The 13,949-nt window shown below is 37.1% G+C and overlaps 1 protein-coding gene across 2 annotated transcripts in view; it reads left to right on the top strand.

Annotated features, from left to right (window-relative positions):
• ARHGAP42 (Rho GTPase activating protein 42) overlaps nt 1–13,949 on the top strand; it is a 154,828-nt gene that overhangs the window by 33,357 nt on the left and 107,522 nt on the right. For both annotated transcript variants that reach the window (XM_061457834.1, XM_061457833.1), the window contains exon 2: nt 3,665–3,760. In XM_061457834.1, the coding sequence (XP_061313818.1) occupies nt 3,665–3,760 (96 nt within the window). The remainder of the gene's footprint in view (nt 1–3,664; nt 3,761–13,949) is intronic.

The following is a 13,949-nucleotide window of genomic DNA, read 5'->3' as shown; positions in this document are numbered from 1 at the left end:
AAAGGTGCAGGTGAACACTGTTAGAAAATAAATGCTGACAGAATTGTTGGTTAGAAATTCAGCCCTCTGGCAACTGAGGAATAATGGGGTGCCTTTTAACTCTTTTGTTGGTACCCAGAGAGATTCCTCTATTTGAGTGCCTGCAGAAGAGCAGGGGTAACAGTATTTATGATATTATAGAGATTTTTTGAGTAGCCGTCCTTTCCTGGATGGTAGACTTATACTGTCAGTCAATAAAGCTGATCAAGTTTTTATAGTAACTTAGAAGGTAAGTTGACTCGGCTTGGAAGAGAATTTCTGTCCTTAGCTAAGTGGAATATCCTAGTTTGTGTACTCCATGAAAAGAGGATATGACTATCAAAATGTTTATGCTATAAGCTGAATTAAGAGTGACTTTTGTAATGCCACGTATCTTGCATATGATAAAAAGTTGATTTGTTTGGTGTGGTGATTTACCTTCCTACATCTGGAAGGAGCAGGATGTATTGAGGGCTCTTGGGGACATTAAGATTCTGGGACATGCAGTGATAAATGACATCTTGTAAAGCTGGACAAGGTCTCTACTCCATGTGTCTGTTCTTATCATTTTTCCTTTTTGTCCAGACAAGGTAAGATCCTAGTGATACCACTTGCCTCCTCTTAATTGAAGAGGTGGTTGCTCCTAAATCTGATTTAATTCAGTTTTGAATCTTTTTATCTCTTAAAGAAGGCCTGCTTATTGCACAGCTAGTCCTTTTTGGGACTAGATGAATTCTGTAATCAGGTAAAGTGATGATGCTTCTAAGAAAGAAATTGATGAATATAACTAATGGAACTGCTTGGTCCAGTGTTGGTGGTTCAACTACGATGTTGAGCTTTGAATTCTTACAGAGTAACTTCTGTACAGCCTCTAGACAGCTGTCCAAGTAAGCTGGAGTTTTCTGTAGAATATTTTTTATATTTTTCAGGTAAAATTAACTTTATACAGAACCTGTAAATTAGTGTCACAGGAAGCATCTGGCCCTGGAACTTCATTTTATTCCTTGCTACACTGAAAACCTTAACCTTACTGTCACAGAATAACAGAATATGGTATAATACAGTGTCTTCTAATACTTTCAAGCTATTAGGATATTAGAGGCAGAAGTCTCCAAATGTTGTAATTCTGGACATTTTTATCAAGCTATGAGCTCTGTAATTCTTAAGTACATTTTTTAGACCCACTATTTCTTAGGTGCCTCCTCCAGGTTCAAAACATAAAAGCATTAACACGGTATGATTTGCTGACACAGTGAAAGAGCATCTGTGTATGACTAATCCAGGATATAAAATGGAGACTCCACCTTGGATATTTTTATCATTTGTTTTCCTTTCCCTTGACATTTGTTCCACTGAGCCCTGCACGTGTTGAAGAGTGATAGGGGAGAGTCCACGCTTCCTCATTTCCTTTCATGTTCACAGAGATGCTGGCCATTGTGGGCAGCTATTAGATTGTCCAGAGGAAATAAATTTGTATTCCTTTTAGTGAGAGAGAATTTTTACATTTCAGTGTACTTGCAATATAGAATATTTTTCATTCGATCACCTTAAGGGCCATATTGGTTTTGACATCAGTTGGTATGCAGCAATTTCATAGAAGGGTTTAGTACCCAGTGTAGTAACTTGCTGGAAGAGCCAATAATAAAACTGTGTTTCTTTCCTTTAAACAGAAAGCATCCTGCTGTGAACAAATTAAAGTTTGTCTTTCTAACAGCTGTAGAGCAATCAGTTACTCAGATACCAAAGATGCTACTGTATTTGCATAAAATGGAGTGGTTCATCTTCTGAAGATCTATTTTTTTCATGTACACAAAGAGTAGGAAACACTTTCTGTTTAGAATCTAATTTGGTAATGCATTTAATAATATAGTCTTCATTTACAGCACAGTAGGAAATGTTCAGTAAGGATGCAGTAATTTTGGGGAGCGTTCTTTCCTGTTTTACATGCTTTTAATCAAAAAGATACAGATTTTGTTTACCTAATCCTTTATAACCTAGTTATTTATCAGATAAACACATGGAATTCTTTACTAATACAAAAGAAAATCTGTTCAGGTCTACTTCCTAAAGACTGCTGGTTCTCTTGTTGGACTGATGTACTCTGCAGCTGCATGTAAAAATATGAAAGCAGCAGGCACTGAGTAAATACAGTGGTAGGACAAAATCCTGGTAGAGATTCTGTCACATGATTGTGGTTACCTTTAATTGAAAAATAAAGAAATTAGTCATCTTATTGTGTGGATTCTTGGAGATCTTTGACAGATTTTCAACCCATACCTCATTTAGGATAGTGGGTGGTTCTTACTGTTTGAGATTGCTCAAGTTTAAATCACACTTTGTGTGTGTGTGTCTTGATTTAGAGCATTAGGCCAATTTGTTTGTTTATATGCTGGGTTTTATTCCTGACAGGAAAAACGCGAGCCTTCTAATTTTGTGTCCACCATTGAGCAAATGAGTGTTTATGGCTTTACAGTAAGAGAAGGTTAAGGAAATCATAGACTTGCAGCATATCTGAGGTGGGGAGGGACCTCTGGACGTCATCTGATTCAACTCCCCTGCTCAAGCAGGGCCACCCAGAGCTGGTTGCCCTGGACCATGTCCAGACGTTTTTTGAGTGTTCCCAGGAAAGGAGACAGATGCATATTGCTTTTAAAACAGAATTTATGACTTGCCTTTTGTTCCTAATTTATCTCTACTGTGACCTTTGATTAGATTTAGCAGATATCAGAATCCTAATTGCCAATTTTTGCAGCTTCAGAATAGATACTGTAGATACATCCTCTATGACACAGAGAATTGTTGCTGTTTGCCTGGTCTTATCTGGGCTGGCTGGGTAGTGGGTTTAAATATTGACTGAGTTCATTCATTGTCACATTCATCTCTGCATTTGCCAATAGTATGCCCCAAAAAGAAAATAATAGTTTCATGTGGTTCCCCTAATATTCTGTATTAGTGATGTTACTTATTATTTTTTTTGGAATGTGTACAATTCTAATGAAATTTTATGCTATTAAGTTTGGGTTACTTTGACATTTCTCTGATCCAGAAGTCCGCTCTCTGTAATTCAAGTGAGAATAATGCTCATAATCCATGGATAACATGGTTGATTGCCAAGCACTTGTGTTTATTTTTTTCTCACTTTAATTTCTTTTTACACAGCTTTTAGGTAATACTGTATAGTGTTTTAGAGTATTAGACCAGTTAGAATATATTATTTTGATACTGTTCATGTTCATGAAATGAACTGTCATGAGCTTTATTTTAATCTGCAAGCTAATCTTGCCCTATTTTAAACATGTCTACTTACATATGCACTTTACCACTAGACATTTATTTCTTATGCTAATTTCATCTTTTTTCAAGAATTATAACAGTTCTTCAGTTGTTACCGTATTACCTTTATTAATGTTTGAAGTCGACTATCAGTGTGTTTCATAGGTTTCTGGAATATCTCTAGTACTTTGCTTTCGAAATGGTAATGGCGATTTTTGAATGAAGTTACTGTCCAAAAATGTAATAGGAAGGAAACTCTGTAAAGAGAAAAAATGATTCATGAAGAAATGCATGAAGCCTTGTTCTAGTGAAGTCGTAGTACAGTAATTCTGATTTTCTTCTCTCCCCGCCCCCCCTTGTTCTTGAATTCTAGATTTATCCATGGCAGTGCAAAAATTTTCACAGTCTTTACAAGATTTCCAGTTTGAGTGTATTGGAGATGCTGAAACTGATGATGAAATTAATATTGGTAAGTACTTTATGTGCTGTGGTTGCAGTAACGTATTGTTTCTTACATATTGCATATAATATCACAAATATAGTGGGGCAGTTCACAGGTTTTGATTTGTTTTTGGTTTTTTAAATGGAGCTTGTAACAAAAATAGAAAAACTTCAGTAAGTAGAAGTCATACAAGACTTGAAAAATACATGTCAAAAAATTACATCTTTATGCCATAGCTTGGTAGAGAAAAGTATTCAGCAGTAGTCCATCATCTGATTCAACTGTGAATTGTCTAAATTCTGCTCTTGTCTTTCATTTGCAGCCAGTTTTCAGTGAGATACAAAAAGGTACACGAGTTGCCTATGAAATAACATAGATCTGCACAAAACACTGAAGTGCCTAGTAAGACACAGGAAGTATTTAAGGGGCTAAAACACATTAGTATGTTCTTTATAACTTGTGCATTCCTAAGTATATAGTTCCCTGAACTTTTGGCACAAAAATTTACTAGCTGCTTAATGTTCTGCCTCTGTGCATACCCAGAACTTCTGCATTAGCAGAATTGAACAGCTCATCTTGAGTGTAAGTCTCTAATATTGTCAAAATATTCTTCCCTTAGCAAGCTATTCCTGGAAACATTTCCAGGATTCGGAAATTAAGCCTCTCTTTCCTTCAAAGCATTGCTGTAGTTGCAATTACTAATGTAATTACATAATAATGTAGATGCATTAGGGCAGTAGCACAGCAGCTGGAGTGCTGTAGCTCCTGTTGGTGAGAAACTTGGATTATAATCTGTCTTCGGAATGGCTAAATTCTGTGTCATGAGCCTTACATACCACATGGCTGCCATGTCTCTCCCAAAACATCTGAGAGGCAGGCAGGCAGTTTTTGAAGAGTAGTAGTTCCTAAAATTAAGTAATTTGGCAGTCCAAGAGGGAACAAAGGACTTGTTAGTATTGTTTAAAAGATCTGCCTAAGGCAGAGAGGAAACTCAGATTTAGGTTCTTCCATGCATATCTCTTATTATAACCTATTTTCAAGTCTCTTCTCCCTTCAATATGTACCATTTCCTGAATTATAAGTCATAGACCAAAAGTCTGAGCTGCTAGCTTTCACTGGCAGGGTTTGCCCTGTTCTAACCCCACAACGCTGTGATAGTCAGGAGACTGTGAACAAAGGTGGTTGGAATTTGGTCACTCTCTTCCATTAAACTTTGGCAGAGGGGTGGGAGGGGACATTTACTGGCGTACAGAAGTAAGGGGGAGAAACCAATCTGAGCTGCTGCTGCTCAGACTTGAAACTCCATACATTCTTCAGGTATATTAAGCTTGGAAAGAGGCAAAAAATAAATGGGTTGTGTGTGCTCTTTGGCATTCTGCGTTTTGTTTCTTGGCTGTTAGTTTGTACATATTTTATGCATTTAACTAAATCTGTGCTATCTCAGTGAAATATCTTGCATTTGGTCAATAACTTTTTTAAACATCCAGGGGTTTGCATTTAAAATGAGGTGACTGGGGACAAAGACAACTTTTATTTTACTTGCAACCTAAATGTAGCAAAGAAAAGACATTTTATGGTTTGAACATTAAGCAGGCATTTAAATCTACTTAGGAAAAAACAGAGTTCCTGAAGCTTGACAGCTGATTTATTTCACTTAAAGCTTCAAAGAAGGGATTTCTAGCTTCTAAAGCACACATTGCCTGATGGATTGTCATGTACATCAAAGAAGCTTGTAAGAGTAAAAGGTAAACTGACAGGAATCAAATTCAAGTCTAACAACTTGAATGATACTGTGCGCTTCTATATGGTAAGGCTCAATTTTTTGATCTCCTTAGAGCAGTGACCTAGAATTTATCCATATCTTTAACATGCCCCAGCAAGCTAAATGTTTGCTTATCATCAAAGACAGCTTTATAAAGAAGAATCCTGCTGTCTGTGCAGTGATACTCTGACTTGATAAATTTTGTACAAAACCACTGTATACAAAGGATCTTCATTCAGGAACTATATTCTGAAGAATTTAAAAATGCATTTCTCTTTTAAGCTTAGCAATGGAAATCTACCCTAATCCAATTTAGCTTTGGAAATTCACTCTGAATAAAGCTTCTTCTGTCATGTGATTATTTCTGTTTAAAAAAAAAAGTTTAAACTTTTTTCAAAATTGAAATATAAATGATTTGGGGGGGGGGTATTTATTTATTTCTGCTTACCAGTAATAAGTATTTGGAACTGACAGCTCTATGAACATTTTTTGAAGCAGTACTAGACTTGAAGGTCTTATTCAGTAGCTAAGTACAACATAATTATTTTTGCTTTTCTTGTCAATGTGAGCTCTACTAACAGCATTCATTTCTATTTGCATTTCCTGTAACCTGTGCCTTTTTAGATGCTCTCTTTATACAACTCACTTATTCCAACACACCCATTACACAAAATACATGAGAAGTCATTTCTGTTAAGTTCCGTGACACACTCAAGCAGAATTATGATAGTGTCCGTGATATTTATTTTAATCTAGTGATGTATTTTTTGTTTTCTTTTAATTCCTTTGATTTTTTTTTTTTAGTTTCTTTTTATTTACAAATATTTATTTTTTTCATAGAAGTGGTGTTCTTTGAAAAATCTGTTTTTTTTGTGGCTGTATAATGCATTTTAGCTAATCTTTCCATGTGGTTGCAAGTTACCCAGATTCATTTACATAGCCACTTTCAGATATAGCATGCCCAGTTTAGATCAAGACATTTTTTGCATAGTTTGTAAGCTATTCCCTTTACTTTCTTAAAAAGCAGACTGTCTTGTTCCTCAAATAATCCACAACTTCATTTCTTTTTCTAAACTGTGAAAATCAAAGTATTCATGCTTCAGAAGCTTTTTCAGATTTACAGATATTTGCCAGCAAATTGGGTTTGGGAAACAGTGTTCCCCAGCTTTACTAGCTGCTCTCATTAAAAAATAAGCAGCTAGTAACAATTGCCAATGTTGTCTCTTCCTCTGTTTTGAAATGCATGTGACAGCATGTGATATGCAGCAGTGCAAGGGCCATGATATTTGATGGGGCCATGCTAATTGATCGTTCAGCATGGATATTAGCTCCAATTGCATGTGATTCAGCCAAGCTGTAATTTCTTTGTGCAATTGAAAAGTTATGCAGAAAGTGGCATCTTCAAAGCAAAATTAAGATGAGTGACTAAAAAGGCATAGCATTGAAGGTTTGATGTATCTTACCCTTTCTCTGAGAGAGCATTGAGTTACTTCCCCCATCTTACTAACAACTGTGCTTTCCTTGGTCTGAGATAGGCAGAGACAACACTGCCATTGACTTTATTGGACATACCACCTTGTGCACAGTTACTGTCACCCCCCTTTGCAGTTAATATTTTGCACAAAGATTAAGTACTTTCTATTGATATTGAATGAATGTAAAGGAGGTGTCAGTCATTTGACATCCTTAGTGAGAGTTTGTTTAAAATAGATACATGATTTTTACATATTTTGAACCTTAATGGTAACAAAATGTTACATAGATGGGGTAGGTGCAAAACTATTTTTTAATGAATAAGTGTCTTTTTCCTCAGTAAGCACTGTGCAGGCATAAATTTTGCAAGGACAAGGTCTGCCCAGCTCCTCGTTTCCTAGTATTATCAAGGTTCTGTCACCTGATTCCAACAATCTCCCTTGATTTATCATCTTTTCTTTTGCACTATGTGGATTGTGGCTAATAGAGATGAAAGCAATAAATGTTATTACTTAACTGAATGGAATACTTTCTTCTTTCTTTAACAAGTTCTTGTCTCGTTTGTATTATGGCTAACTATAGATCAGTGAGCTTTAATATAAGCAGTGTAAGACCATGCTCTTCAGAATTCAAAGAAACCAAAACAAACAGATGCATTCTGATATTCTGGCATTTTACTTTAGTATCTATTTCTTATTAGTGAGCTCTATTTAGGAAAAAGCCCTGAAAGGCATGTGTATTTCACTCTGTCACTGCTGGGTTTGAATTATTGTTTATTTTTCCCTGAAGAGAATTATATTATGACAGATGTTCCAGGTTGCACCAGATGCTTGATTTAGGAATGCAATAAGAGTATTATGATCTATGAAATCATTATTAATTGAGCCACAAGAAATAGATTAGAAGTTCTAAAATGTGGTACCTTTGCTTGTGGGAACTGACTGCTTCTCTTGCTGCTAGCAGTTGTGGCTCATGTGATCTTTGCTGTCTCGCATCTCAAGTCGTTCACGGGATTATTAAAATGTCTAGCAACCAGCCATCTACGGAGCTGTTAACTCATACCAGGCAATCAGGTTATATACAGCAGTTAGTTTCATAGAATCATAGAATAGCTAGGGTTGTAAAGGACCTTAGGATCATCTAGTTCCAACCCCCCTGCCATAGGCAGGGACACCTCACACTAAACCATCTCACCCAAGATGTTTCGAGAAATCAACTAAAATGTACAGGGGAGAAAGAGCTTTTAAAAAAACCCCAAGCAAACACAAAAAACAAACAAACCAGATGACCCCTAAAAAACCCAACCCCCCCTGCCCCCCAAAAACCCATCAGCAAAATAAAAGAAAGGTAAACCTTTAATAGTAGTTGTTTGTTAGTCCACTGCTGTGTTCATAAAGCTCTCGTTTGAGTTGAGCAGTGATGCCAGAAGCTCAGTTGTCTTTATCGCTTGTACTGGGCATCCACATGCACAGTTCTTCTGAGCTAGCAGCTGCTCTACCCTCTTGGAGAGCCTGTCGGAAGGCAAGCATCCTGTCTTTCAAAGCATCAAATAGATCTGTCTTGGGAAATTTGTATATAAGAAAACCTAAAGAAGAGGAAAAAATAAGTAAGTTTCTCTTCCCCCTCCACCCCCCCCCCCAATGATGCGAGAGGTTAATTGGCATTAAAGAGATGTTAAATTCCTTTCTTTTTTGTTAATGGTACAAACTGTGTATGCAATGCTCTGTTAAAATGAAGAAGAAACAGCAAGAATTTGTAAGAGCTTTATGACTGACTGAAATATGTCAAGGCAAATCTTCACAAATCAGTCTGTAGACACTGCAGTCTCCAAGTTAGGAGACTCTTGGAGCCTAATCAAGAACCTCAGAAAGTAGCTGTTAGGCTAGTCATGATTTCAAGCCACTGTATCTCTATTGTTTGTAGTGTGTAGTGTTTTTTTGAATCTGCCTGGCTGTTTTGGAATTATAAATTAAATGCTAGAGCCTTTTACAGTCTGAATCACTTGGGTATCTTACAGGTCATCTCCTTAATTACTTGAGGTTAGCTTTGATGTTCAAGGAAGTTGGTTTTAGTTTTAATATTCTACCTGTTTTGGATCAAATTCTCATTCGTAACCAGGTTTCTGAATGGAATTACCAAATACCAAATAGATATAACTTGAATTCCAGTGGCTCAGCTCTCCTACTGCCTCATCCAAACCAAGCAGAAAGGAGGATCTTGATACCACCTTGAGGGTGTAATTCCGGGGGTGGATTTTTTTTTAGCATAGGCAACATCCCAATAACTTTGTAGTGCTTGAGTTTGTTGACCTTGTGGAACATATTAGAGACAAGCATATTTACCAAAGGCGTTTTTTTTGATGGGTGGGGAATGGCTGAGTCCTGAATTAAGGTAGAAAGCTATTTGCAACTGAGAGTGAATTTGCATAGAAAGACTGTGTTTTGTTTTTCCACAGTAATTACCTGCCTACATTTGCCAGCTGCTTTTCATCCTGTAGGAAGAATGAATTTTAAGATTAACTTTTTAGATGACCTTCAAAGCAACTTTGCATAAGCTACTTGTAAGCTTATTTTCTGAATCTTTGGTATTCCTGTTGGAATAATTTTATCTATGGAAGTTAAATAGTAACAAATTCTGGGAGGAACTCAGCACAATCAGGGTGTGAAATGCCTAAAGTATTTGTTTAAAATCTGTTAAATCTGCACCTACCATTATTTTTTTTAATTCCTGTTGCATCTTTAAACAAAAGCCACCTGTTTCCGGAGCACTATTTTATCTTGATTGCAAGAAAAAGAAATGAGTGATTTTATGCTGGTGCTAGGATCTCATGGAGGCTTCAGAACAGTACCTGCACCAGAAAGAGAAGGCTGGTATTCTGTTGGACCAGCCCAAAGCCCTTGTCCTTGCTGTGGAAGGTCAAATGAGGCTGACAAAGCAGGAAGTACAGTGATGTTGCAATAGGGTTTTATCTGTGCAGGAGAGAAAGGTTGAATACGATCAACAACACAGACCTAGTTTTTTCTTCTCCAAGATACATATCAGAAGGTTGTTAGAATTTGCATGTTTCATTCCCTGTTTACCTTAAGATGCTTATTCAAATAGAAAAAAAACAGATTGGGGTGGCTGATGCAGTTACTGTCTGTCTTACCCCTCCCTCCATGGCAGGAGTAGCTGGAAGTAGTAAGAGATCTCCTGAGTCACTTCAGTTTACAACCTGGTGTTCTACAGGAGTCCAAAATTCATGCTAGTTCGTTTTATTGGACTGCAAAGTTTGGTGTCTCAGACTGCCACTTGCCTTGGAGCAGATACTGTTTACAGGAAGTAATCGAGACAGGCAGTAGACAGCAGTAGCTTTGGTTTGTCCTGGTGCATTCTGGTTAGGAGATTAAATGAGTCACCATTTGATCTGAGCAGCTGAGTAGATGAGAAAGCAAGTCCATGCCACTCATGGATGAAGATGAAGTATCTGTTTTGTCCATCATTAATAGTTTGATCTTTTGGACTTTTATATCATAGAATCATAGAATGGCTTGGGCTGGAAAGAACCTTAAGTTCATCTAGTTCCAACCTCCCTGCTGTGGGCAGGGACACTTCCCAGTAGATGAGGTTGCTCAAGGCCCTGTCCAGTGTAGCCTAGATGCATTCTAGTTTATTGTTCTCATTCTGTGACTTCAACATGCTTCTTCTTCCCTCCTTTCTCACTTAGCTTTGTTGTTTCTAGAGTTGGGTATCTCAGTGGAAGTATGAATGCGTGTGGGGAGACGGTCTGAGGACTAGAGAATTGTCATACAGAGTTGGTTTGAAAATAAGTGATATGTACTGTTGCTGCATATCATAAACTTCTGGTAAAAGAGCGTAACATTTTAGAGCTGTCAAGTTAGTATATCTCCTGGGCAACAAGCACTTGTTTTCAGAAACAGGTAGTGGTTTGATCAACTCAGCTTTGAGATATTCATCTGCAGGTTTGAGCAAATAAGATGAAGGATTTGTACTTTCTAAAATGAAAATCCTTAGTAGAGATTAGAGTTGTAAGCACAGGAAGTCCTTGATCCCTTTGTAGGCCTAAATTCAACAAAGCAATTATGGCAAACCTAACATTTGTTTAAGTATTTGACGATATTTTTCCTAATTAAAGTGTTTTGCCATTCACATAATAAATGCACTAAATTTTACAAATCAGATAAACAGTAATAATGACTCTCGGTTGTATTCTGAACACATTGCTTTTATTTCTGCTAATTCAGCACCTGCAAAGAGCCACACACAAATAAGGTTTGTACAGCTGGAAAGATTGAAATATCAGGGTTTTTTCCTTTCATTTAAAATATGGATGTGCCTCTGAAGAATTGTGGATTGGCAAGCATGGAATGTAGTCATAATTCTAACTTTGTAGTTTATGGAATGCTAGGATTGAATATTACTTTTGCAGCTTAACCACTGGGCAACATACAATATGTTATTTCCCACATTGTCTTGTTATTCAGCTGTTCAAGAAACTTGAGCATCAAGTAGCCATTGTTTTCTCAGAATGAAAGATCTGTGTTCGTAGTCAATTTATACTGTGATTCTTTCTAGTGGGATTGGGTATCAGTCAACTCCTGAGAAGTCTGATCTGTCCAAGTCAAAGGTTAACGGTTAATTTAGTTAAGGTAACGATTAATGGTATTAAGTGGACTTTCACAGTATAGGAAGTTATGCTGTTAGTTTCAATGGGCACCAGTTCAGGCTCCTAGGGTGTCAAACTAGGTCTCCAGAAACACTTTAAAGATCACTTTGTACCTGTTGGACAAAAGATCATGTGTTGAATAATTTTCCCTACACCCTGCTGAGCTATGCTGCTATGGAGCTCAGCCCCAGGGTTGCTGGCATTGTGGCTCCATCAGAGGCTGATTTCTATTTACTGAATATGATAATTTTAAACCCTATTTTGCAGTGGCATGGAGATGCAGTATTTCTTAATGGCCACTTGTCTAGAAATGGTACCTCTTTTTTCTGTGAGAACATGGTGAAAAGAAAAGATTTTTTGTGAGTAGTCCCAAAAGCCCCCAGTCCTTCACAGAAGTGTAAAGGCAGGGGAGAGACAAGAAAAGTGATGTACTCATTTGTGGAAGGTTTTGATATAGTGCTCTGTGAGAGAAAGTGGTGGCCAGGGTGATCCATTCTGTCCCATATTCCTAATAAAATAGAAGAAATTGCTTAGAAGATTTAAAATGTTTCTGCTATCATTTTGTGATGCTGCGTTTTGGGATACATGCTATAGAGTAATAGAAGTCTAGAGTGGGCTTTTTCTGCTGCAGCTTTTCTAGTGTTGTATTTGAAAACTGTTGGGTTGAAGAACTCCTGCTGCAGAAGGTAGGTAAATTTCCATATTGAATTATATATTTTCAAAATATTAGCTACTTTTATAATCAGAGCAGGGTAATTCTGACACAGGGTAGATACATTGCAGATTTTTTTTTAATGAACTGTTAAAAGTATGGCGGAGGTATTTGAAAAATTGTTTTCTGTAGGTTTATTTTGTTTTTACTAACATAGGGTGCGATAGGCAGCCATTATAAACTTTAAAAGTCTTTCAGGACTCTAGGAAATGTTCTGCCCTTGTTTGATCCATTTAGAATTTTCTACTTGCCTTTGCTTTGTGAGGTTCTGCATGAAGAGGTCGTGGCAATTTACTGGTATTAACTGAAGTAATTGGATTTATTTAAATTGTGTAACATTGCATGTCTTAAGGTTATCTCTCCGAGTATTGTGTTTGACAAGCGCTGACACTGAATCTGGAAATCTTAGATAACGTGACTTTCTTGCAAGCCTTAGTTTGTATAAACATGTAGCTTTTTTTGTAGATTTTTGTTGAAAAGAAGTAGAGTGGAAAGTGCAAATGTCTTGGCTGAAAGTATTAACATTTGCATAAGGCTTATATTTGTTTGTTTAAATATTTGTGACACAATAGCTACTTTTTATACCAAAGAATTCTTGAGTATGATACTGTTTGTAACTGGATTTAGATACCTATGCTGCAAAGGTTTGCTTCAATAAAGTTCCGTAACAGGGAAAAGGATTTTTACTCCTGCAAGTGGCCCTACATTTCATGGTTTACATTTAGAAGGTTTAGAAAAATACCTTCAGAAAATACCTTGCTGTATTTGCTCATTAACTTTTGCAAGATTAAAATACTTTGGGGTTAAAATTCCAGTTGCCTGATATGGTATGTACATATTATATTGTACTTGAAAGCAGATCTTGTAAAGCTTTGGCCTTTGATTAAGCTCAGATTTTTATTTGCTCCCTTACATGGTTTACGTATTGGTCTGTGCTTTGAGGCACGTGTATGCTCAGGCAGGAGGTTCCATTATTACTGTGGAACTCACTGGCCTCTTCTGCTGGTCTGTCCTGCCTTTATAGTGTGACAGAACCTAAAGACTGGTCAGGGGAATCGCATGTGCCTGGTATATGGCCAGCAAAGGAAGAGCTTTTCATGGGAATCTGTTCATGGGGAGCAGTCCCTAAAAGCACGTAGGGATTGAGTGCCATAACCCACGGGGGTCAGGTGGGGAGACTGTTACTGGATCTGTGATAGTTCATTATCAGTTTTGTTTTTTTGGGGAGTTTGGAGCAGTTATTACCATCTCCCTGTCCTAATCCTGTAAAGAGCTAATATGCTCCAAATCGTGATGCAGAGGAGAAAGTATCAGTGCACTTACAGTGCTTTAGCTACAATGAAGTAGAGAAAAGCTTTGCGTTTTGTTTCATTACTTTTATTTACATAGATTTCAGTAGCTGTGCTCTGATAAAGTTCTCTGCTTGCTAGTGTATAGTGGAAGATGTGATCATATTTGAAGAAAGGTACCGTAGTCCTTGAAACATAGACATTAAAGTCTTGTCATTTTTCTTGCTGCCTGATTTCTGTAATCTCTTTGCAAAAGTTTTAAACCACGCATTTTTCATCAGTGTCTCTTTGTCTCTTATCATGCTTTTCCTTCC

This window comes from Pezoporus flaviventris, unplaced genomic scaffold (genome assembly GCF_033815535.1).
Source record: "Pezoporus flaviventris isolate CSIRO_AGI_PZ_B2104156 unplaced genomic scaffold, CSIRO_AGI_Pfla_v1 ptg000025l, whole genome shotgun sequence".
Classification (NCBI taxonomy): domain Eukaryota; kingdom Metazoa; phylum Chordata; class Aves; order Psittaciformes; family Psittacidae; genus Pezoporus; species Pezoporus flaviventris.
This window is presented reverse-complemented; position numbering and strand designations above follow the sequence as displayed.